Source organism: Canis aureus, chromosome 10, assembly GCF_053574225.1.
Source record: "Canis aureus isolate CA01 chromosome 10, VMU_Caureus_v.1.0, whole genome shotgun sequence".
Lineage (NCBI taxonomy): Eukaryota > Metazoa > Chordata > Mammalia > Carnivora > Canidae > Canis > Canis aureus.
In genome coordinates, this window is record NC_135620.1 from 10,202,473 (window position 1) to 10,225,962 (window position 23,490).

The 23,490-nt window shown below is 37.0% G+C and overlaps 1 protein-coding gene across 15 annotated transcripts in view; it reads left to right on the plus strand.

Annotated features, from left to right (window-relative positions):
• LOC144321967 (uncharacterized) overlaps positions 1-23,490 on the plus strand; it is a 381,290-nt gene that overhangs the window by 20,421 nt on the left and 337,379 nt on the right. For 3 of the 15 annotated variants that reach the window (XM_077911339.1, XM_077911333.1, XM_077911340.1), the window contains exon 3: positions 17,519-17,733. The exons of the other annotated variants lie outside the window; for them this stretch is intronic. In XM_077911339.1, coding sequence (XP_077767465.1) covers positions 17,649-17,733 — 85 coding nt within the window. In that variant the 5' untranslated portion in view covers positions 17,519-17,648. The remainder of the gene's footprint in view (positions 1-17,518; positions 17,734-23,490) is intronic. 15 annotated transcript variants of the gene reach the window in all.

The following is a 23,490-nucleotide window of genomic DNA, read 5'->3' on the forward strand; positions in this document are numbered from 1 at the left end:
GAAGATCTGAAGTAAAAAACAACAGCTGCAACCAAAAACTTAGTTGAGCAAGATCCATTTATCTCTAGAACATTTACCAACATATCACAGAAAAATTCTATAGAACATACCTGGGGAAGTATTACTAGTCTTTTAAAAATCTCTGTATATTGGCACAAAATATTGTCTTGTAAGTATGAGAACAGAATTTGACCTTAAAATAACCTATGGAAAGCCCTGAAGAATTTCCTTTACTATTGTAGGAGGAGAAATAAATTATTTACCTATAACTTTGGTCATTCTTCCTATTTGTACCTCCTTGTAGTAGCTGTGAACTCTAGCTCCTGTGAAACTTGGTAGTTAGCCATAATAAATTTCATACACATAATAGGAATATTCTCTCCTAGAAAATGTGAAAACAAATTGATTATAGGTGGTAAAGATGAAATGGTTTTGTGGTGGTTGTTTTTTTTTTTTTTAATGTATTCTAAGCTAAGAAGTTCTGTTTGAAACTGTAGACAAAAGCAATCTTCTTGGTTTTCTTCATTTATCATTGGAAACAATTTTAAGAGAAAGGGAAACCGAGAAGAGAGAGCTATTACTGTGAGTCATGGACCATTTTTCGACAGCAAACATCCTGCCAATTACTGATTTAAGAATTAAAACATGTTTTTATTTTTTATTTGTATATTTTTTTATTGGAGTTCGATTTGCCAACATATAGTATAACACCCAGTGCTCATCCCTCCAAGTGCCCCCCTCAGTGCCCGTCACCCAGTCACCCCAACCCCCCGCCCACCTCCCCTTCTACCACCCCTTGTTCGTTTCCCAGAGTTAGGAGCCTCTCGTGTTCTGTCACCCTCATATCAAATATGAGTGATATTTCCCACTCATTTTTTTTCCCACTCATTTTTTAAGTGTAGAACTTAAACACAGCATGGGAAGAATGATTATTTCTTCCCATGTAATTGGATAGTGATAACTCAACGCTTCCCATTCTGATCAGTCGATTACGTTTGCCCATATGTGTGGCTTCTGTACTTCCCCGTTCTTCACTCTCCTATACTCTTTCCCTGTCGCATACATTGTCTAAATGACTGTTGCTGTTTATTCATATTATCTCTCCATTTCTTTCTCCCTCTACCCAGGTAAATACCTCTCCAAACCCTGTTGCATGTGGGTTGTACGAAGTATAGTGTTTCTTATGATAGACAGTCCTTTGGACTCTTTATTTCTATCTTGTTTACTTCTCAGTAGCTGCTACCTGTCCCTGATGAATATTATTTTCAGAAAAAATGAATTGAGAGATGATTATGCTTCTGTATGTGTTTTCTATCAGCCTCTGCATGACTTTTGCTACCTACAAAAACTTGTGTGTATTAAGCCGGTGATTTCGGTTTGAGTGGTTAAATGAATGTTGTAGCTTTTTGATTTGAATAATGGTAGATTAGGGACATTCAGTTATTGGAAGAACAGGGGATGACATCTCTCGTGAGTCACATGACTTGTCCATTTAACTTTAAGCTATTTTGCTGACAATTAAGCAGCTTTAATTGTTGGGTAAGAAAGCACATGCCCTCCTAAGTCACAAAATCATCACCAGTGGAAGCTGCTTGGCATGATTTTATTTCAGGGGTGAAATCTTGACTAAAGTGAATAGTGTGGAAGGGAAGTATGCGTCCTTCCATATTTTAGGAGCTTCTAGCACGAAGTCAGTTTGTTATCCCAATAGGATGAAATGTGGCTGAGAAGTCACCATACATATAAATCATTAATGAATATATTAAACACTATGTTCAAATTAAGTCTTGGATAAATTATAAAATTACCATGTGGGCATAATTCCCCCAGAAGTGAAGTCTAATGTTAAGTTCAGTGCTATAAATTTTATTAATATGATAGATAAACTGTTTCATGGTTCTTTTGTGGTAGACTGATAGCATTTTGGTGAAAGCTGGACTTTCTGCATTCTGGAAGTAGAGGTGAATCAAAAAGAGTGCTCAATTCAGGCATTAGCACTTTCTCTTTCTCCACCTCTACATTCATGAGTTGTTTTTCTGTTAATCCCTCATTCACATGGATGGCAGTCATTCCTTCTGGTTTCCTGAAGGAATCAGGACATGAAGATGTCCTTATTAGTGGACATCTTATTATGTATCTTCTGATCAAAATTGCACAAAGGAGATGGACAAGGAAATATATATCACATACTCTAAAGCAGCTAGTGAGAAGAACACATGGCTCTTCACCATTTCACCTCTGCCACCTCTACCCCTCCCTTCTCCCATGCAGTACCCATTTTGGCTTGCTCCTATCTTGATGATTTTCCTCCCAATATTTCTAAATATTTTTTTCTTTCATGACATTTCATAGAACACACCTATTTCTATATACTTTTTAATTTTTTAATATTTTATTTATTTATTAATAAGAGACACACAGAGAGGGGCAGAGACATAGGCAGAGGGAGAAGCAGACTCCCTACAGGGAGCCTGATGCAGGACTTGATCCCAGGACCCTGGGATTATGACCTGAGTCAAAAGCAGGTGCTCAACCAGTGAGCCACCCAGGTGCTCCCTATAAACTTTTTAAAAGTCTGTATTTATATATTGGTATGAGTAAAGTATTGTCTTGTGAGAGAACAGTTTGTCTCTATCCCAACTCATAGTTCCAATTTTATTTCCTAATTGTTCTCCCAGTTCTCAGCCAAGCTGAGAATCTACCCCTTTCGTGAAGCCACACTCCTTAAAAAAAGAGCTAAAAGTAGAAATGGGAAACTCATTTTCAAAGAAACTAATTTAATTTTGAAGTAATACTATCACATGGCAGGGTATATACTCTGACAGTAAGAAATTTATTTGTAGGGATTCTAAGTTAACACCAAATATAAGTTCATTGTTATACATGCCTGGTAGCATTAGTGCTTAAAAGTTCACAGGACTGTAGCTTTGTGTCCAGATAGCAGTAATTTAGGAGGGAACACTAATGAGCATTAGAAAATCAATTAACATTTGACATTAACTTACCTCCTTTCCTATTTCTATATATTTGAAGGCTGCAACAGAACACTTGAGATTCTTCCATAGTGGAAACTCCAAGTTGTGTTTACAAATAAGTGTTGATATTACATGAATGAGTTGGAATAGCTTGAGCAATTAAAAGCCATTATTAGCTTATGAGGACATAATGAAAAATTTCAGGAAGAGTTGGGCTCATGCCTGGTAATGTTCCCAGTGGTACCAAGAGTATACCAAATAGATGCTTATATGCTATAGTATAGTTTAGTGCTGACCACATAACTCCAGCTGTGCACAAACAGTTCACTTAGGAAGTGATGTTTTTCTCCTTATTTAAGTCATGATCCCTTAGCAGAGATCAAGTTAAATTTTCTTAAATAATTATAATATAAGTCTCGATAATGTTCTTCCTACTTTGGAAATAGTTTCTTACCATGTAGTTTGCTTCAGGGAAAGGAAGTTCTTTTATTTCTAGAAGATGGCTACTTCTTGATGACAGTTGCTTTTGAATTCACTTGCTATTTTAGCATGCCCTTTCTTTAATTGAAATGAATTAAATTTCATTTGTTTTAATACTCTATTTAATATTTGCTTGACTTGTCAAAAATAAATTATTGATTGACTGGACTATTTCTGATGATAGATAAGTACTCTTAGTTCTCAATAATAATTAGCAAATTCATCATGTTAGGGTTCAGAGAGCATTTGTGCATTTAACAAGGGCTGAATGATTACTGGCTTTGAATGGAGCACAGTTATAGACACTGAAACCATAAACATAAATGAAACTAGCATAATGCCTATCCTTGTAAAGCTTGTATTTAAAAAATAAATTTATTTATTTTGGGAGAGAAAGCATGCACACATACAGGGTGGAGGGGGGGATGGGGTGGGAGAGAGAGAATCTTGAGCAGACTCCCCACTGAGCATGGCTCCTGATGTGGCTTGAACTTACAACACTGAGATCATGACCTGAGCTGAAATCAAGAGTCAGATACTTATCTAACTGAGCTACCAAGTGCCTCATAAAGCTTATATGTTAACTATGGATAAAATAATCATGTAAAACAGTAGCAGGTAGTAGTAAGTGATATGAAAGAAGTAAACAAAGAAGAGAATGCTTTATTTAGAAACCCTAGGAATGGATGCAACCATAAAGGGAGTAAATGTAGAGAAGAGATGAGAGATGAAGGATGAGAGCTAAGTTCTTGGATAACGTCAGGGAGATAATAAAGAATCAGCTAGTAAGGTAAGAGGAGAATCAGGAGGTGTGGTATCTAGAAAGTCATTTGAAAAAAATTTGTTTCAAGTAGGAAAAAGTGTGCTAAAAGTCCTGAGAGGGAGAGAAAGATGGGGCAAATAATCATGAACTTGTCAACATGGAGATCAGTAGGCATCATGGTAAGAGCTTTTAGTGATGTGGTAAAAATGAACACTGAGTTTGGACCATAGGAGGACAGGAAGTGCATCCAGCAATTATTATTCCTCACCAGAATTTTGTTGTATAGGAAGGAAGAAAAATGAAGAAGAAACTGACAAGAGATAGATGAAGAATGTTTAATTATTTTTTTATATATTACAACATATCTGTATATAGATAAAAATAATCCCTTCAAGAGGGAAAGGTGATGTTGCAGAAGAAAGAGTGATCAGTTGCAGAAGTGAAGTCCTTGAATAGACAAACTAGGATTAGACCCACTGCTAAAGTGGAGGGCTTATTCTTTTTGGAAATTTATTTATTAATTTGAGAGAGAGAAAGAGCGAGCGAGCGAGCTTGAGCATGAATGGGAGAGGGGTAGAGGAAGAGTGAGGGAATGTCAAGCAGATTCCACACTGAGTGTGGAGCCCCATGTGGGGCTTGATCTCATGACCTGAGCCAGAATCAAGAGCCAGATGCTCAACCACAGTGCCCCATGGAGAACTTATCTTTAAGCCTCTGTGATAGAAGTGAGGGCCAGGTATGTGAGTGCTCTTGCTAGAAGGTTATCAGTTTTTGAAATAGAAAGATCCAGAAGTTCTCTTCCAATTTTTTATACTTTCTCATTGAAATATTAAGAAATATCATATGCTGACAGGGAGGAGGTTTTGGAAAATGACAGGTCTAGGAGAAAGTATTATCCACCCAGAGACAGAAAGTATGGATTGGCTGAGGAAAATAGTAAGATGATAGGGCAATATTAAGAGCCTACTCAGTGTTCATGATTGTTAATTTAAAGTCAGAAAGTGGAACGCCTGGGTGGCTCAGTGGTTGAGCGTTTGCCTTTGGCTCAGGGCGTGATCGCCAAGTCCTGGGATTGAGTCCCACATCGGGCTCCCTACATGGAACCTGTTTCTCCCTCTGCCTGTGTCTTTGCCTCTCTCTTTCTCTGTCTCTCATGAATAAATAAATAAAATCTTAATAAAGTCAGAATGTTCTCGGCATATTCAGCTTCTCAAGAATAGGTCAAGTAATCAGAGTTGGCTTTCATTTTAACTGGGGCTTGTGTAGGAGGGTTTGAAATCTAAAAAAAGAGGAGGAGAATAGAGGGTGAATGAGAGTGAGCAGAAGGTTGGACCCTGGGAAGTCCACTTGGATAAAATGAGAACAATGGTGTAGTTTGTATTTACCTGGTGTATTACAAATTAGTGTATGACATCTAATTTCTTTCCATCTGTGTATGATCTCTGAAAACAAAAGTAGTTACTAGTCTGTCTAGGAGATAGATGTAGGATTCTGTGTTGACAGGGTCACTAAAGAAATAGAAATTACCTTATGCAACACCATATACAAATTATGAGGATTTTTCATGAGACTAGATTGCTTTAGGAAGTTCCAGGTGTACAATTTCTAGACTGAAAAATAGATTTTGATTTTTTAAATCTTAACCCTTGAAGGCATCTTGAGCATGGTGCAGAAACTACCAGCTCATGGAGATCAATCCCCTGGTTCTTTGGTATCACATCTAAGCATGATGTTATTTCCTGAAGTTTGATTTTCTTTTGATGAAGCAAAGAATGCTCCTGCTAGATAGAAGTCAGAGATGACAGCTTTCACGTCTGTAGAGCAGTAAGAAGAAATAAAAACAGCAGGTTTGGGGGTGAGGAGATATTGACAATGAGGGGCTGAAGTTGCAGTTAATTGCAACACACAGCTGGGTATGTGACACCACATGCGAGCTTTGTGTTCTGGTCTAGTGTTCAGACAGGGGAGGCTCTGTGTGTGTCAGTGCCAAAATATGGTCCTGCAGAGCACTCCATGTGGCATTTCTGAATGTCATAACAAATGGATACATTTTGTAACACAAATTGATTAAGTGTATTTTCATTCTTTAAAGAAAGAACCACCTGCTGTGCTCTCTTATAACTACACAAAAACAATTATAATTTATTCTTCTATTTATTTGATAAAAGTTGGAAATAAGACATTCTGTCTCTTAGCTAGTGGCATGGGATAGAATGAAGGGGCAGCCACTAAGTGTTTCATTATATAGTTGAAGAGAATGTTTATTCTTAATGACACTCCTTTTTAAAAGGGTTCTCATAAACTTATTAGTACCAAATGAAATGTCTTAAATTCATCTAGAATTAAAACAGATACCTATTATATTCTGTTTAAATGTTTTCATGTTGAAATCACTTATTAAGCCCTAAGAGCAACCACAAAATTATCCTCAATAAAGCAGCATGTTGTACCCATTGTGCTATTAACCAGCAAAGATGCTTGTGGAAAATCATCTTCATAATAGAGAATAATAATTGCTTTATGAGATTCTCTGGTGAAAAATTTCTCCACCTGTGGCCTTATGAACTCTTGAAATTTTCTGTATCATTTTGTGACTATGAGTATTTTCAGGAGAGAAAAACTACTGCTTTTATCAGGTTCTTATCAAAGTCTCTGATCTCTTTAAAAATATAATTACTATAGCTGTAAAACTAAGACAATGGTCTGTTCTGAAGATTGTTTGGATCTACAGATCAGAAATATTATTTTAAGAGGCAACTACCACATTGCCTAATAGATGTTAGTTAAATTTCCACTGGCAGGGCTAAGGCAAATGTTGCTAAAAATCATTTGGAAAAGCAGGAAGTAATTGATACATTTGGAAATAAGAGAATAAAATGGCATTTTGAATGGATGGATGAAAGAAAGCAAAAAGATGTGCCTGCTGAAGGAAATAATTGCTTCCAGTACTCTTTTGTGGGTTCTAGGATCCTGTCTGTTTTTGGGTGTTCCCAGGACAGATTGTATCTCAGGACAAAGGAGATAGGAGCATGTTGTTAATAACAATGATTATTTTATAGATCAATGGCATACCTTATTTTGTTTTATTTTACTTTTTAATTTTTAAAATTTTCAATTTTTTTAAAGATTTTTTTATTTTTTATTTATTTATTTTTTATTAGAGAAAGAGACCATGAGTTGGCGGGGAGGGCAGAGGGAGAGGGAGAGAGAGTCTTGAGCAGACTCCTTGTTGAGCATGGAGCCCACACAGGGCTCCTGTGATTTCATGACCCTGAGATCTTGACCTGAGTTAAAACCAAGGGTCAGACACTTAACTGACGTATTTTAAATAAAAAACATAAAACATAAAATAGAAAGAGAGCAATTACTTCTTTCCATTTTTGAATCCTATTTCTAATTCTGAAACTTAATACTTAATAAATGTATTGTTTATTGTTTTATCAGTGGGTTTAGATTTTTCCAAATAAAGTTTTAAGGTGATGATAGACAAGTTCAAAAGAAAGAGGCTAGATTGATATCCAGTCGATTTTCATGGAAAAAAACCTATTTTCAAAGTATAGTGAAAAAAAGCATGATTTTCAATAAGTAGTGCTAGAAGAATTTCAGTCATATGGAGAAAAAAAGTATCTTTATTCCTATATCATGCTGTACACAATAAATCAACTCCATATGGCTTGCAATCTAAATGCAAAGGGCAAATCACTAAACTTGTTTGTTTTTTTTTTTAAACTACAGGAGAACATCTTCATGATCTGTTGTAGGCAAAGATTTCTTAAACTGGACACACACAAAAAGTGCCCATGATAGAAATAAAGAATTTATACATTGATCTGTAGTAAAATTGAAGAATTTCTATTCATCAAAAGACAGCACTAAGGGATTGGAAAGGCAACTCTCAGAGTGGGAGGAGTATTCACAATATATTTATTTATAAAATACTTCTAGCCAAGGTTTTTCAAGAGCTATTAGAAATGAAAGGAAAGGGAGTGACCCAGTAAAACAATTGGCAAAATATTTGAACAACAAGCATATGGCAAATTAACATATGAGAGGTGTCCTAACTCAGCTATCAAGGAAGTGACAATTAAACCCAATTTCATCACAGGACACAAGAGATCAGAATGGCTAAAATGAAAAATATAATACCAAATATTGATAAGTGTGCAAAGCAATTGGAACCCTCAAATACTTAAGAGGGAAAATTGATAAATTGATACAACCAATTTGTAAAATTTAGTGTTAGTCATTAAATTTGAAAACATATATGAATATAAATTACATATAACCACCCAGAAGTTCACTACTTGGCAAATATCCAACAGAAACGCATAATTATTTTCACTAAAAGCTATAGAAGAAGGTTCATCAAAATATATTTGACAACAGTTCCAAACCTAAAGCTACTCAAGTGTTCATCAATGCTATAATGGATAAATAAACCATAGTATATTCACACAATGGAATGCTGATTTGTAGAATGAGAACGAATGGTCTATAATAATGTATGACAATATGGAAGAATGTCTCAAATACAATGTTGAATGAAAGAAACTAGACACAACAAAGTGTAGTTTATATGATTCTATTTGTGTAAAGTATGAATACAACAAATCCATCCATAGTGCTAGAAGTCAAAATGGTGGTGATCTTAGATGTAGTGATGTAAAGAAGAGCACGAGGGTATCTTCTGAGTGCCAGTCATGGTCTATTTCTTGATATGGACATTGGTAACATGAAGGTGTGTCATTTGGAAAAGTTCAAAGGAGCACTCTAGGTACTTTAATAGTTTTAAAATCTATTAATTTAAGGGTATAAATGCTTTGCTAAGTTCTAGTACTGTGTTATTACTGAAGAACTGCAGCATTGGGCAATATATCAATGTGCTTTATTATGACCTTCTTTTTGCCCTGTGGACTATGAGGCCACGATATGTCACTAGGGAAGTTTCCCAGGGAAGATTTCTATAATGATGTGTGCACCCGCCAACATATTATTTGCTGAAATAAACACTTCAGTTCCTCTTAGGATTTGGAGAAACTGTTCATTAAACTGCAAGAGAATGACACAAGAATTCACTGAACAGAAAATAAATAGCCTGCTATGTAGCTTTTCTCTTGCAGATAGAAAACTTGGAGATTAATAAGATTATGTTGGTGAAGATTGCTCCATTCTTCCCAACTCAAACCAAATATAAACAAACTAATTGAAAAACATATCTGATGTGTTTTAAAGTCCTCTTTTTTCATTTTAGGAGGAAAGTCAGTTTAGATTTCTTTAAAAATATATACGATATTTATATATATATATATATATATGATATTGAACGTACTTAGAAAAACAATGTGGCAATAGCATGAGTGGGGGTAGTTATTCCAAGAAGTATTACTGGGTTTATTAATGGAAAACTTGAGGCCGACAGCTTCTAAGAAATGAGCAATCAATATGCTTCTGAAGCCCTCTCTTGGAAAGCTGTCTCCATGCACTTTTCCCATCTACATTTTTTTTGTTTGGATGGATCATTCTGTTTAGAATCACCACTGTGTGATTATTTAGGCATAATTACTTTACATGGAGCCTCCTGGGAAAATCTGACTTAATATCTTGCTTTGTATTTGCCTACATGTTGATTGATGAGGTTCAGGCTACTAGTGAAGGAAGATAATGAATACAATCAATATCAACATTCAACACATAAAAGGAACCAGTTCATGAGAAGGCTAAAGTGTAAATTATTGATCTTATTATTTAGGATAAAGTAATACAGTTATCCATTCAAAGGGGTAAGGGTTAGGAAATGAATGATAAAAGCATGTCTAGGAGTTCAGTTAAGAATGTTGAATTAAATGCTACAGATGTAGCATTCAGAAATTTTCATTAAGATACCTGAGAAATACTGCATTTTGCTTCTCCCCAATTTGTATAGTATGAATTATTACGTACAATAACATTAAACTAATTTTCTAAAAATTTTCTCTGAAAGCTGGGGAATGCTCCCCTTTTGCCTCTTCACACATCACAGGATGGTAAGCCATTGAAAATATTAAGTAACTGCTGCTATTATGGATAAAACCTGAGCCTGAACAAGGAAGGTTCACAAGTAAAGAGTTAAGTGTAAGGAGAAATATGAGTGTAGACCAAAAAACAGCTGGAGCAGCTGCTTGGACCCCACCCTGGCTTCCTGAGGAGAATGTTATCCTAAGGGATGTGGAAGGTCAAGCGAGGGGAAGGTCTTTGGGGAACAATCTATAGTAGTTTCCTGAAGCTGCTGTAACAAATTACCAGAAGCTGAGTGGCTTACAATTGTGGGAACCAGAAGCCTGAATCAAGGTGTGAGCAGAGCCACAGGCCCTTTTGATGCTCCGTTAGAGAAAACCTTTCTTCTTCCATCTGCCATCTTTCTTTGGCTTGAGGCCACTTTAGTCAAGTCTCTGTATTCTTCTCATTGCCCCTTCTTGTTGTCTGTGTCTTCTCCAAACTCTCTTTGCCTCTCTCTATTTCCATGATTGTATCTAGAGCCCATTTGGGTCATCCAAGATAATCTCCTCCTCTCAAATTTTTTAACTGAATCACATCTGCAAAGGTCCTTTTTCCAACTAGGGTAATAGTCACAGGTTCTAAGGATTAGGACAGGGGTATGTATCTTTTCAGCCATTAGGCAGGTCCCCGTATCTGATAAAACTTTTTTTTTTTTCTTAAATATGTAGCTTCAATTTTAGAATCCAAATGAGAAAAGAAGGCCCTCTTTTTTTTTTTTTTTTTCTTTTCGTTATAACCAACGATAGTCCTGTTTAGATACTTCTTCATGTTATTCATTAGTTTGGAATAGTAAGCCACAAGTTTATAGACTTGGGAAGGGATTTACAGAGTCAAATTTGCCTGATTGACAGATGAGAAAATCACTGACCAGTTACACAGTCAGTGACAAAGGTAAAAATGTTATTTAAAGAAATAGAGACATAATCAAGGACCTTGGTCTATTGTACTTCCTACTTCATCAAATTGAATGACCAAGATAGATATTACATACTACCATAATACTTGGTTTAAGCAATTCATTCTTTTTTTTTTTAAGGTTTTATTTATTTATTCATGAGAGACACAGAGAGAGACAGAGACACAGGGCTAGGGAGGAGAAGCAGGCTCCTTGCAGGAGCCCAATGCGGGACTCAACTGGAGTCCTGGAGGCAAAGGCAGACTCTCAACTGCTGAACCACCCAAGCGTCCCTAAACAATTCATTCTTGAAAACTGCTCTATAAAGTTTATTTTTTAAAAAAACTGTCAATAAAACTAACAAATTTGGTATTTTTTGTGATTAACTTGATAATTAAGTTAATTAGTTAAGTATGCAAGTTATATACGTGCAATAATAAATGACATTGTTGTATCCTCTCCAAAGTGGAGAATATACTAAACAAACCTTTCAAAGGCACTCCTGTATTTGTCACTTCTCATTTTTAGTTTCCTTATCCATTCAAGCATTTGTAGTGTAACTTCAAAAGATGCCATTACTCTAAAGAAATGAAGAAATACTTAGTATTTGTTTTTACCTTTTATAAGGTCTATTACTAGCCTGCTAGGAATACTAATGTGAATTACTTTATAAAAATGGCTTTGCTCAAAGAACCAACAAATATCTGATCATATATACTTTCATAATACTAAATTATGCTATCTCTTTTTGGAACTTAGGAATGCATGGCTTTACATAAAAGTATTTGTGGTTGTCTTTTCTCATCATGAACAATGTCTTTTGAAACAAGAGAAAAAAGTGGAAGTCAAAGTGAACCTTATCTATCCATGGGAGGATTCTGATGTCTACAAGATAAACATAGAGAATCTAATTAGAAAAATAATGAGAAAACATGTGTGTCTGTGAAGGAAGGAAAAAGGGAATGAGGGACACAAGGATTGAGAGAGAGAGAGAGAGAGAGAGACATAGGGACAGGAGCATTATAAATTCATAATTTCAAGAGAAGAGAAAAGGTTCTTCAAAGTGCTTTGATGAACCCATGACCTGGCTCTATAGATTTCAATGTTAATTATCAGAAGTATTATTTGTATGATATTTTTGTAAAGTTAAATTTAGCTGAAAGTTAGCCTAATGTGATCAATTTTGTTGTGGATTTGGCAGTATCTTTTGCACTTCCTGCTCTATCTGAAAAACTTTGAGATTGAGGAAGTAGATTAGTCATTCAGAGTTTTTCTTTTAAGATTTTATTTATTTAATCATGAGAGACAGAGAGAGAGAGAGAGAGAGAGAGAGAGAGAGAAAAGCAGAGACACAGGCAGAGGGAAAAGCAGGCTCCATACAGGGAGCCTGACATGGGACTGGATCCCGGGTCTCCAGGATCAGGCCCTGCACTGAGGGTGGCGCTAAAACGCTGAGCCACCTGGGCTGCCCAGTCATTCAGAGTTAAAGTTTAATCAACAACATGGACATTAGGAAAGCAACACCTGAAAAAAAAAAAAAGGTATCTTCTAAGATGCCAGACCTGATATAATCTGTCCAAAGTAACCTTTTGCAGATAGGGTGTGTTAATGTGAAGTGGTTTTGGAGATGAGTCAGGTAAATAGAAAGAGAAGAAAACCAAGTTTATAGAGACACCTGTTTTTAACACTCATGTTAGCACCATCCAAAGTAAAGACTTGGTCCACAGACTTACTGTCCCCAATCTGTTGTTTAGTGGATTCACTTAATTACTTATATTGAGGGGGACAAAGAGAATATAGCCTCTTAAAATAAACAAGATGATTCATTTGAGTTTTCATCATAAATATCTTTCTGAATAATATGTAAAGGGTGATAGCAACTAAAGATTCAAGGGCAAACTGGTATTTTAATCTAATATAATAGTAAAAAAAAAACTTTTAGATAAATGCTCAGTCTTAGAATTCTACCCTCTTCCCCATACCTTTTCAAGTTGGCATGTAGTCATATGGGAAAGGGAATGACACATGTCCTCTTGGTGATGAAGGGCTGAATAAAGGGTCTTAGGATTTATGTAGCATCTTCTGGAATCTTGCTGATTTCTATTGGATAGAGCTGGTCTGGATTACAACTTATGTAATAACAGCTAGTCTATTTCTAAGTTGTGTCAGGCATTTCCCAGATTTTTCTTAGCTAACCTTGGTTCCTGGTAACACAACAAGCTCCCTAAGGTTCTTAGATTTTGCCTTGGGATCTCCCTCTGTTTTGCTACAGGAGACTCCCAAGGGCAGGCCCATAGTCTCAACTTAGCTGCCTTCTCTGAACCCATTGGGTATATGGGAACATCTAGGTTTATGTATACATGCAACATGGAAACTAAAGAAAAAGCCTGGTCTTTGCCCCATTGCTTATTTTATTTTGCTATGGCTGTTTCTAGATTTGCTTGAGTGTAGTTTGTAGGACAATTGACTTTAGAATCCTTGATCTTTTTTCAAACTTTCTAACATAACTCCTCTTTCTTGGATTTTGGCCAGGAGAAAGGATAGCAGGTATGTGTCTGAGTATCTGCTTCTCTTAGGACTTAAATCTTACCATCTTCTGCTTGCTATTTGGCTAAAATCATAAAATAAAGCTTCTGTTTCAAGGCTACCAAGTCTATATCCCAATTCCAAAATGGCAGGAATTTAGAGCATTTTTTTCCCCTGTTAATAATATTGGCCTTTCAAAACTATTGTCTTAGAGCAGAGAGAGGTAGGTTATCTCTTAAATATTTATGTTCTTGCTGTAACAAATTGTTTCATCCCCATTTAGGTGAACAGAGGCTTTAGGCTGACTCTAGGCATGTCACATGGGTAGAGATCCCAAAGAGGAAAACATTTAGTTCCAACAATAATCCACATTTTACAACCCCCATTAAGATGACTGTAGTATATTGTGAGAGGGTCAAGTGTGATTGTGATTGGTGATATTTATTATGAGTTTCAGAGACAAGTGAGGAAGGGGGATGCCTCAGTGGCTTAGTTGGTTGAGTGTGAGACTCTTGATTTTGGCTCAGGTCATGATCTCAGGGTCTTGGGTCAAGCTCAGTCAGGCTCTGTCCTTAGCCCAAAGTCAGCTTGTCCCTTTCCCTCTGCTCTTCCCCTTCCTCTCTCTCTCTCTTAAATAAGTAAATAAATAAACAAAATCTTTAAAAAAGACAAGTGAGGGAGAAGAGGAATTTGTTATATATTTTCCATTCTTGATATAGTTTATATGTAATTTCAGTATCAATTTCATTTCTCCTGATAATCTTAAGGGGTTTGATATTTCCACCTTGATAAATATTTTTTTAAGGTTGAAAGTTTTCCTAGACATGCAGTTGGGCTGTGTGTTCACGGTGTGTCTAATTCTGTTTACGTCAGAGTTGAGGTGATAGGAAGGCATTTTTGTTTGATAGTTAACCGTTAATTCCCTCATGTTATTTGAAATCATAAACAGTTTTGGAAACATGCCTTTGAGCACGAATTACCTAATTTAGTGTTTATATGACTCTGTTCCTGTATTTCCCTGAATCAATTTTTATTTTGTGCTTCTTCCATAGGGCATTCTATTTTCTCTATCTTTCAAAGGTAATCAACTTGAGATAGACAATAGAATACACTATTTGGGTGATGAAGCCTGTCAAATCCCAGTGTGGTTTTTATTATCATTTACACTTTGAAAGTAAAGTGTAGGTCCTCAGCTCTTAGTTTAGTTTTTGCCTTGTTCCTAGCTTTGGCAGCCCAGAAGATTTGTTTGTATGGATTCCACAAATGAGAAGAAAGTAGAACCGTGATGTGGGCTGTGGCCCTAGTATCCAGCAACTATATTTAAGTATGATCTCCTCCTTCAGTCATGTTGGCCTCATTTGTGTTCTTTCCCAGCTATGTGGCTACCCTGGCTTTGGCATGGTTCGTTCAATATGGCAATATCATCTCTTCACATAGGCCTCAGCTGACTTCTCTAGCCAAATTGTGACACCTGCCCCCAGACTTTTTCTCATCAATCATGTTACATCAGATCATGGTTTTATTTCCACCTAACACTTCTCATTACTGTTTGCTAGCACTGCCCTAACAGTGTACGGACTGGGTGGCTTAAACAATAGAATTGGATTTTCCCACAATTCTGGGGGCCTAGAGTTCTGATATCATTTCTCCTGAGGCTTCTCTCTTTGACTTGCAGATGGCCATATTCTCACATAGTGTTTGCTCTCTATCTGTGACTAGCTTTCTTCTTGTGAAGATACCAGTAGTACTGGATTAGAGCACACCCTAATAATCTCATTTTAACCTAATTATCTCAGAAAGTCACATTCTGAGACACCAGGGGTTAGGATTCCCAGTATGAATCCTATGAAGTCTGGGGGAACAAAATCAACTATCTGTAGCAACTAATAACTATCATATGATTCTTTGTTTATTGACTTCTTCCTCCCTCCCTCCCTTCCATCCATTCTTCCTTCCTTCCTTCTTTCCTTCCTTTCTCTTTTTCCCTTTTTCTCTCTCTTCTTTCTTTTCTCTTTTTATTTTCTCTTTTCTTTTCTTTTTTCTTTCTCTCTGGAAACGAATCACCACAAAGTCAGGGCTTTATCTGTATTTCTGCACACTAACACTACTCCTTAGACTAGTGCCTGGCTTAGAGCACATGGTCAATGATCTTTATTTTTCATAGAAATTATTTGCATAATTAGGTAGAAATATGATATACGACTTTCCCCAAATTCTAAAGTTTTACTCATTACTGGCATTACTAGAATCCTCCTTGCTGCATTCCCTGATTTGCAAAAATAAAGAAATATAAGGAAATGGTGTGATGTTGAGAAGTTCCTTGTTCTAAGCTCATAACCTGAAATAAGTGGGTGTTGCTCAAGCCATAGCTCCTTTTTCTTTCTGTTGCCACCTTTTCTGTATGGGTATCTATTATTACAGATTTCTAAAGGCCAGCTCGGGTTTTCTTGATACCTCAGTAAAGCATAAAACTTATTTTCTCTTTATTTTAAGAGGACATTTCCACTTCTGAAATACCTTTAATACTAAAATGGCTTTGAAGTTATCCCTTTAGGCTGAAACATTGTTAGTATTATTTTTGTATATCTGTCTTTCCATCCAAATGAATTCAATTCTCCCATTACATTTCTGGCAATAATACTGATGTCAAGCAGCGCCACATGACCTAAATGATTTTGTTGTGTGAGGGTGAATGCAGTCTCTGAACTCAGACTTCCATGTTCTGCCCTTGTACATAGGTGCTCCTCTTTACGGGGCTTTGGACTCAAACCAGGACTTGCACCATGGGCTCCTTGATTCTCAGGCCTTCTGACTCAAACTGAATAACCCACTGCCTTTCCTCCTTCTCCAATTTTTGCTCTTACATATCTATATACATCCTATTGTTTCTATTTCTCTGGAGAACTCTGTTGAATACACCACTGCTGGTTCTTTCTAGGATAATCTTCTCCTCCCTTTCCTTTTACTTTTTGAGAAGCTTGCACATCTTACATCAGAGTTTTCTCCCTGTTCTAATAGTCTCCCTCCCCCTTTGAAATAATGTTTTCAAATAAAGTCTTTTCTTAGCTAAGTCTGCATTTTTTTTATTTTATAAATGTATCATTGAAACTTTATTTTTATATCACTTGAAGACCAGAAAATGCAATATGTGGATGTGGCTTTCAATAATGTGTCTTGACCTTTCTATGAGCACAAAAATTAGAAAATAAAGGTCACTCGAAGAACAGGTTCACTTCATTCAATTTTTAAAAAAGATTTTATTTATTCATTTCAGAGAGAGAGAGAGAGAGAGAGAGAGCATGAGTGCGAGGAGACACAGAGGGAGCAGGAGAGGCAGACTCCCCACTGAGCAGGGAGCCTGTGGTGCAGGGCTCCATTCCCAGACCCCTGGATCATGACCTCAGCAGAAGGCAGACATTAACCCACTGAACCACCTAGAGGCCCCCATCCTGTTTTTGATAAGTTTAAATCTTAGCAGTCACTGCTGGCCACTACAGAGAACACATCTACGTTTCAGAATGCATGCTACTGCTTTTTCTTGTAATTTTTTTTCCTGAATATTATTTGCTGAAAATATAACTGAGAACTTGTGTGTGTTTAGGAAAATAAATTGTCTTGATGCTGGTTCCTGATGAAATGGCCTTGTTTCAGGGATTCACATTTGCAAATAATAATAATAATAATAATAATAATAATAATAATAATAATAATAATAATAAATTAGTAAATAGAAAATTAAAAGCTTGCTAGTGAGTTAAAAAATGTGAACCCTATAAAAATTTCCTATATTTTATAAACTTAAGTACAATAATTTTTCTACATTTGACGTTTTGTAATTGGCAGACTTTTTCTGTAAAGAGCCACAGACGTCATGAGTCCAGAAGGGCAGTCTTGGCTCTAATGATTCACTAGAACTACTCACATGTTGTGCCCAAGATTGCGAATCTGAGAAACCACCAAGGAGCCGACACCAATGCAAGCACACGAGGGTTTATTAGCAAGCTCGAGCTTGGGTCCAAGTATACCCGACACAGCAGAGCAGGGATTTGGACCCCGAGGTGAGTTTCAGCTTAGTTTTAAGGGCTGGTCTAGGGGACCTCCAGAAGGGGTGGAGCAATTTCTCCAAGTTCTGTTTACATTCTGATGTGGGGCTTTCAAGGGCATTGAGCTCTGTTCTCATTCTAATATGAGACTTTCTACCATGGACGTTGGCTCTGTTGTCTTTCTGATATGGGATTCTCTGCTGAGGGCAATTCTGAGATCTGTTGTCTTTCTGATATGGGATTACCTGCCGAGGACAGGTAATCTGCAGTTTTTCCCATAAAGTTCAGCTCTTATTCACAGGGGCCTGGGATGGCTGTACTTGTGCTAATGCTAAACTTTAGGTGGAATGGCCTTAATTTTTCTCGGCCTCCACACACACAACTCAGGAAAGCTATTGTATTCATGATTACGGTATATTACAGTGAAAGAATACCTATTAAAACCTGCAAAGGTAAAACCTACACAGGACAGTGTCCAGCAGAAACCAGGCTCTAGCTTCCATTGTCCAGTTTAACTCCCAATGCAATTGTATGGACAGGGCTTAATTCCTCCAACAGCGATGCATGACAATGGAAATGAAGTCTTGCTAACCTTTGAAGCTTACTCAAGCCTTGGTATTCAACGTTTATGTTGGGGTTGGTCTCTGCGTACTTCAGGGCACATAAACCGATATTGTGACCTAAGGACCCCACCATAAACCACACTGTCAGAATGAAGTACCTGGCCTGGCCTAAGATCTCAGATAAATAGCCTTGCTTTATCTTCATTTCTTTGCATGAAGAGTAAAGATAAAATGTTGTAAGGGATTGCTTCTAACATGATGATGAACTGGTAAGCTTTAAAAAAATGTGTACTTTTCTAATAAATTTGAAACTGTTACATAAATACTAAATGACAAACCTCATACTTATGCAAATAAACTTGTTTTCCTCTTTAAAAAATATCAAATTTATCTGAAATGAGGCCAAAAAGGGAATTCCTAGATAAAAAGTCAGATTATTTATAGTAAAAGAGGATGGAGTTTTTAATTAATTCGGCAAAATTGATAATTATGTCACAAGTTTAGTTCTTTGAAGAATCCTTGTTTTAATTTTCCTTCATGAGTTAGTAAAGGTTTCAGGCTCAGTGTAACACAAGTTTTTTAAAATAATCATTTAAAAAAAATTTAGTGGGGTTTTCAGATCAAAGCCATCAGAGAGAAACACATTGCATTGGTTTTAGTTTCTTAATAGAACCGAGAAATCACTGTCTGAAACTCCTCGGCTGTCTGTCCAATACAGGAGATGCCAACTCTACAGAAGAGCATCTGGTCTGATAGGCATAGGTTGACAGGCAGAGCTTGCGATTGTGACCTGAGACAGACAGTCAGTTGGAATCCCAGCAAATGCATTCAGGAGTCAAGTCATGACCTTGGGCATATTCTATTTCACTCTGAGTCTCATTTTTCTGTTCTGTAACAGATTAGATTGTTCTTACACATTTGTGAAAAGATGTAAATCTTGGCACATAACAGAAACTAAATTGTTACTATTTTAACTGAGATTAACAGAGTACTTACTGGATATAGGCATGATGCTAAAATACCTCTCATGCACTTCTGCATTTAATCAGCAGAGCAACCCTGTAGGGGCAGGCTTTATTGTTATTCTCAATTTACAGGTGAGAAGAAGTTTAGCCTGATTAGAGACTGAGGCAACCATATCAAACAAACAATTGGTAATAGAGCTGTTTACTGATCATTTAGTTCTCTCTCCCTGAATCCCTAGTTCTTGCTTCTGACCACCATCCCAGAGCAAGATGGCAGCTTGGAGTTGTGTCATGACCATAGTGCTCTCTCTCTCTCTCTTTTTTTTTTTTTGTCTTCTAAAACTCATGAAAGTTCACATAAATGTTAAATTTCTGGATTCTCTTGCATACTCTGAACATGCAGAGCAGCAACCATCTAGAGCTGAGAAGTAGCTAGTTTCCCTTGGGTTGTTGTGCCCAAGATTGCGAGTCCAAGAAATCACCATGGAACCCACACCAATGCAAGTACACGAGGGTTTGTTTATTTATTTATTTATTTATTTATTTATTTATTTATTTATTTTATTTATTATTTATGATAGTCACACACACAGAGAGAGAGAGAGAGAGAGGCAAAGGCAAAGGCGGAGGGAGAAGCAGGCTCCATGCACCAGGACCCCGACGTGGGATTCGATCCCGGGTCTCCAGGATCACGCCCTGGGCTAAAGGCAGGCGCCAAACTGCTGCGCCACCCAGGAATCCCACACAAGGGTTTATTTATAAGCTCGAGCTTGGGTCTGTGGAGACCGAGAAAATTAAGGCCATTGCACTTTAAGTTCAGGGTTATCACAAGTACAGCCATCCCAGGCCCCTGTGAATAAGAGCTGAACTTTAGGGCAGCCTGGGTGGCTCAGCGGTTTAGCGCTGCCTTCAGCCCAGGGCCTGATCCTGGAGACCCGGGATCGAGTCCCACGGCGGGCTCCCTGCATGGAGCCTGCTTCTCCCTCTGCCTGTGCCTTTGCCTCTCTCTCTCTCTAATGAATAAATAAATAAAATATTAAAAAAAAAAAAGAGCTGAACTTTACCTTACTTCAGGTACAGGAAGAAAACAGCTTACAGTTTAACGTCCTAGAAAGCCCCATATTAGAATAAAAACAGCCCAAGCCAAGGGCAGGAAGCCCCTATTAGAATGAGAACAGAGCTCAATGCCCTTGAAGGCCCCATATCAAAATGTAAACAGAACTTGAGGAATTGCTCCACCCCTTCTGGAGGTCCCCTAGACCAGCCCTTAAAACTAAGTTGAGGGATCCCTGGGTGGCGCAGCAGTTTAGCGCCTGCCTTTGGCCCAGGGCGCGATCCTGGAGACCCGGGATCGAATCCCACGTCGGGCTCCCGGTGCATGGAGCCTGCTTCTCCCTCTGCCTGTGTCTCTGCCTCTCTCTCTCTCACTGTGTGCCTATCATTAATAAGTAAAAATAAATAAAATAAAATAAAATAAAAACTAAATTGAAATCCACATGGGGGTCCAAGTCCCTGCTCCGCTGTGCCGGGTACACTTGGACCCAAGCTCGAGCTTGTAAATAAACCCTCGTGTGTTTGCATCAGTGTAGGCTCCTCGGTGGTTTCTCGGATTCGCGATCTTGGGCACAACAGGGTCCAAGTATACGCCACACAGCAGAGCAGGGGCTTGGACCCCAAAGTGGGTTACAGCTGGGTTTTTTATGGGCTGGTCTAGGGGATTTTCAGAAGGGGTGGAGGATTTTTTTTTCCCCATTCCAATATGGGGGGAAAGGGTGGGGGGGGGTTCTTAAGATCTGATATTGGATTCTCTGAGCTCTGTTGTCTTTCTGTTATAGGATTTCCTGCCGAGAGCATTCTGAGCTTTGTTCTCATTCTAATATGGGGCTTAACTGAAGTAAGGTAAAGTTCAGCTCTTATTCACAGGGGCCTAAGATGGCTGTACTTGTGCTAATGCTAAACTTGAGGTGGAATGGCCTTAATTTTTCTCGGCCTCCACAGGGTGAAGTATCTCTACTACTTACTGCCTTATAGTGAGTAGTCTTCAGTCATTCCCTTGTCTACTCCTTGGAACATCATGCTCTAGTCACATTCTTCAGTTTGTTTCCATCAGAGACGTTAAGGGACAACTTTAAAATAGTAAATTATAAAACTGCAGATTAGGGAAGGCCCTCTGGTCATCTCATTAATAGTCTCTAAATTTTTTGATTGCATATCTCTATCAGAAATGGTTTAGGGCTCCTGGGCAGCTCAGTTAGTTGAGCATCTGACTCTTGGTTTCAGCTCAGGTTGTGATCTCAGAGTTGTGAGATCGAGCCCCACATCAGACTCCATCAGACTCCAGAGATTTTCTCTCTCTTTGCTCCTCCTTCCCCCACCCCTACATACTCTCTCTCTTGTCAATTCATATATTAAATACCAGGGAAACTTCATTTTTTCAAACTGTGTTTTATGTAAAATATTTTCTTTTTTCCTATAGTCGATTGTGTTGCACAATTCTGGAGCTGTCTTGGCTCCTGCTTTGGGATTCTCTAAGTAGTCTCATTATAAAAGATGGTGTCTTATCTGAAACGAGATCTGGCATTACTGATCTCTAATGTAATCTCTTTGGTTTTGCTCTGTTAATTCCCTGTAGAATAGTAAAAATTTGATTTCAGAATCAAAGTTATGCTAGATGACAGAAATGTTCCAGCCAACATTGATTTTTAATTTTTTTGAGGGAATAAGCCTTATGCCTGTTTTGACAGTCATATCAAAAAATCAGATGATATATTATTACTTGTATGTTATTACAACTTGTCTTAGTTTAATGACTAAATTTTAAATAATTGTGTAGAGGTAAGTCTTGTTTTTAAAATCTCAGGAACTTCTTAATTTTAGGATTCTATTAGAGATCTCTGGACAGTTTGAGATGATGAGAGAAGAAAGACCCTTTTTGACAACTTTCTTAACTTTTCCTTTGAAAAATCATGAGGGATAATTTTTAAATTATATTTGCACTAAAATACCAATCATTAAAAAATAGACAGAAGCCTTTTTAACTATCCAGATAAAGAACATAATGGTCTTCCACAACCAGAATAATCTTCTGCAAAGATGTAACATTCTATCGTTTCCCAATATTGGCTTAATATTTCCCAAACAGTTTTATCACCTTTAAAGGAATTCTTTAATTGCTTTTGTTCTTTTAATTTAAGAACTTTAATTTTTGGAAAAAGTTTTGGCACCATGGCCTCTACTGAATAATAGTTTATTTTCCGATTTTTAATTAATCAATGGCACGTAAAACTGAATACTAGGATTTGGTATTATAATCAGTATTATCATGTTAGATTGATGATACAGTTAAAAACAAGGAAATATGCTTGTCAATTTGGTATTTTTTGAATATAAATTTCTGTTTTTTATTTTTTTGTAGTTAGGCTTTGTGAATCGCTAAAATAATTTTACACCCTAACGTTATTTTTGTGAGATACCCCTCCCTGTCAGAGTACTGAAGATGGGTGCTTTCTTGGGGGACATAGTCCTGGGAATTAGTCTTGTTTTACGGTTTGTGATTACCTCTGTATAAGGGATCTCACACATCAATAGTTTTTTTTGTTGTTGTTGTTGTTTTTGTTTTGTTTTGTTTTTGTTTGTTTTATCAGATATTACTGATATCTGGTGCTTGGTCTAAATTTGCTGAAACATGGGGTTTAGGGGGTTTTAAATAGGTTTACAGATATGAGGTAGGGCTAACCAATGATGTGTGGTGACCAGCTACTATACAATGATGATTTCTTTCCTCTTAATCTAATTAGGAGAGAGTTTAGGAAATGAGCACAGAAAGAATAGTAATCTAAGGTGGACTGGACACTACATAATGTTTCCTACACAAATCAATCTTTTATATCTTGCACCAATTAGAGATTGCTCAGTGGCTTCTTCTTTATTCCTATTTCTTATTCTCCAACTTGAATCTCTATATTGCTGTCAATATCCTGATTTTCCTAAAAGATTTAGTTCTGGAAACACTTCACAGTAACTCACAGTAATACTGTCTTCCTTCTTTATTATGAATATATATATTCCTTTCCTTATTTATTACAAAATTACTAACATTGTTAAGTGACAATGCTTCTTTCCATGACAGATTTTGAAGTCCTATATGGAATGGATCATTTAACAAAAAAGATTTGGGGGGATGCCTCTTAGAGCTCCTAGCACTGTTCTCATGTTAACTCCAAAAATATATTTTAATGTAAAGT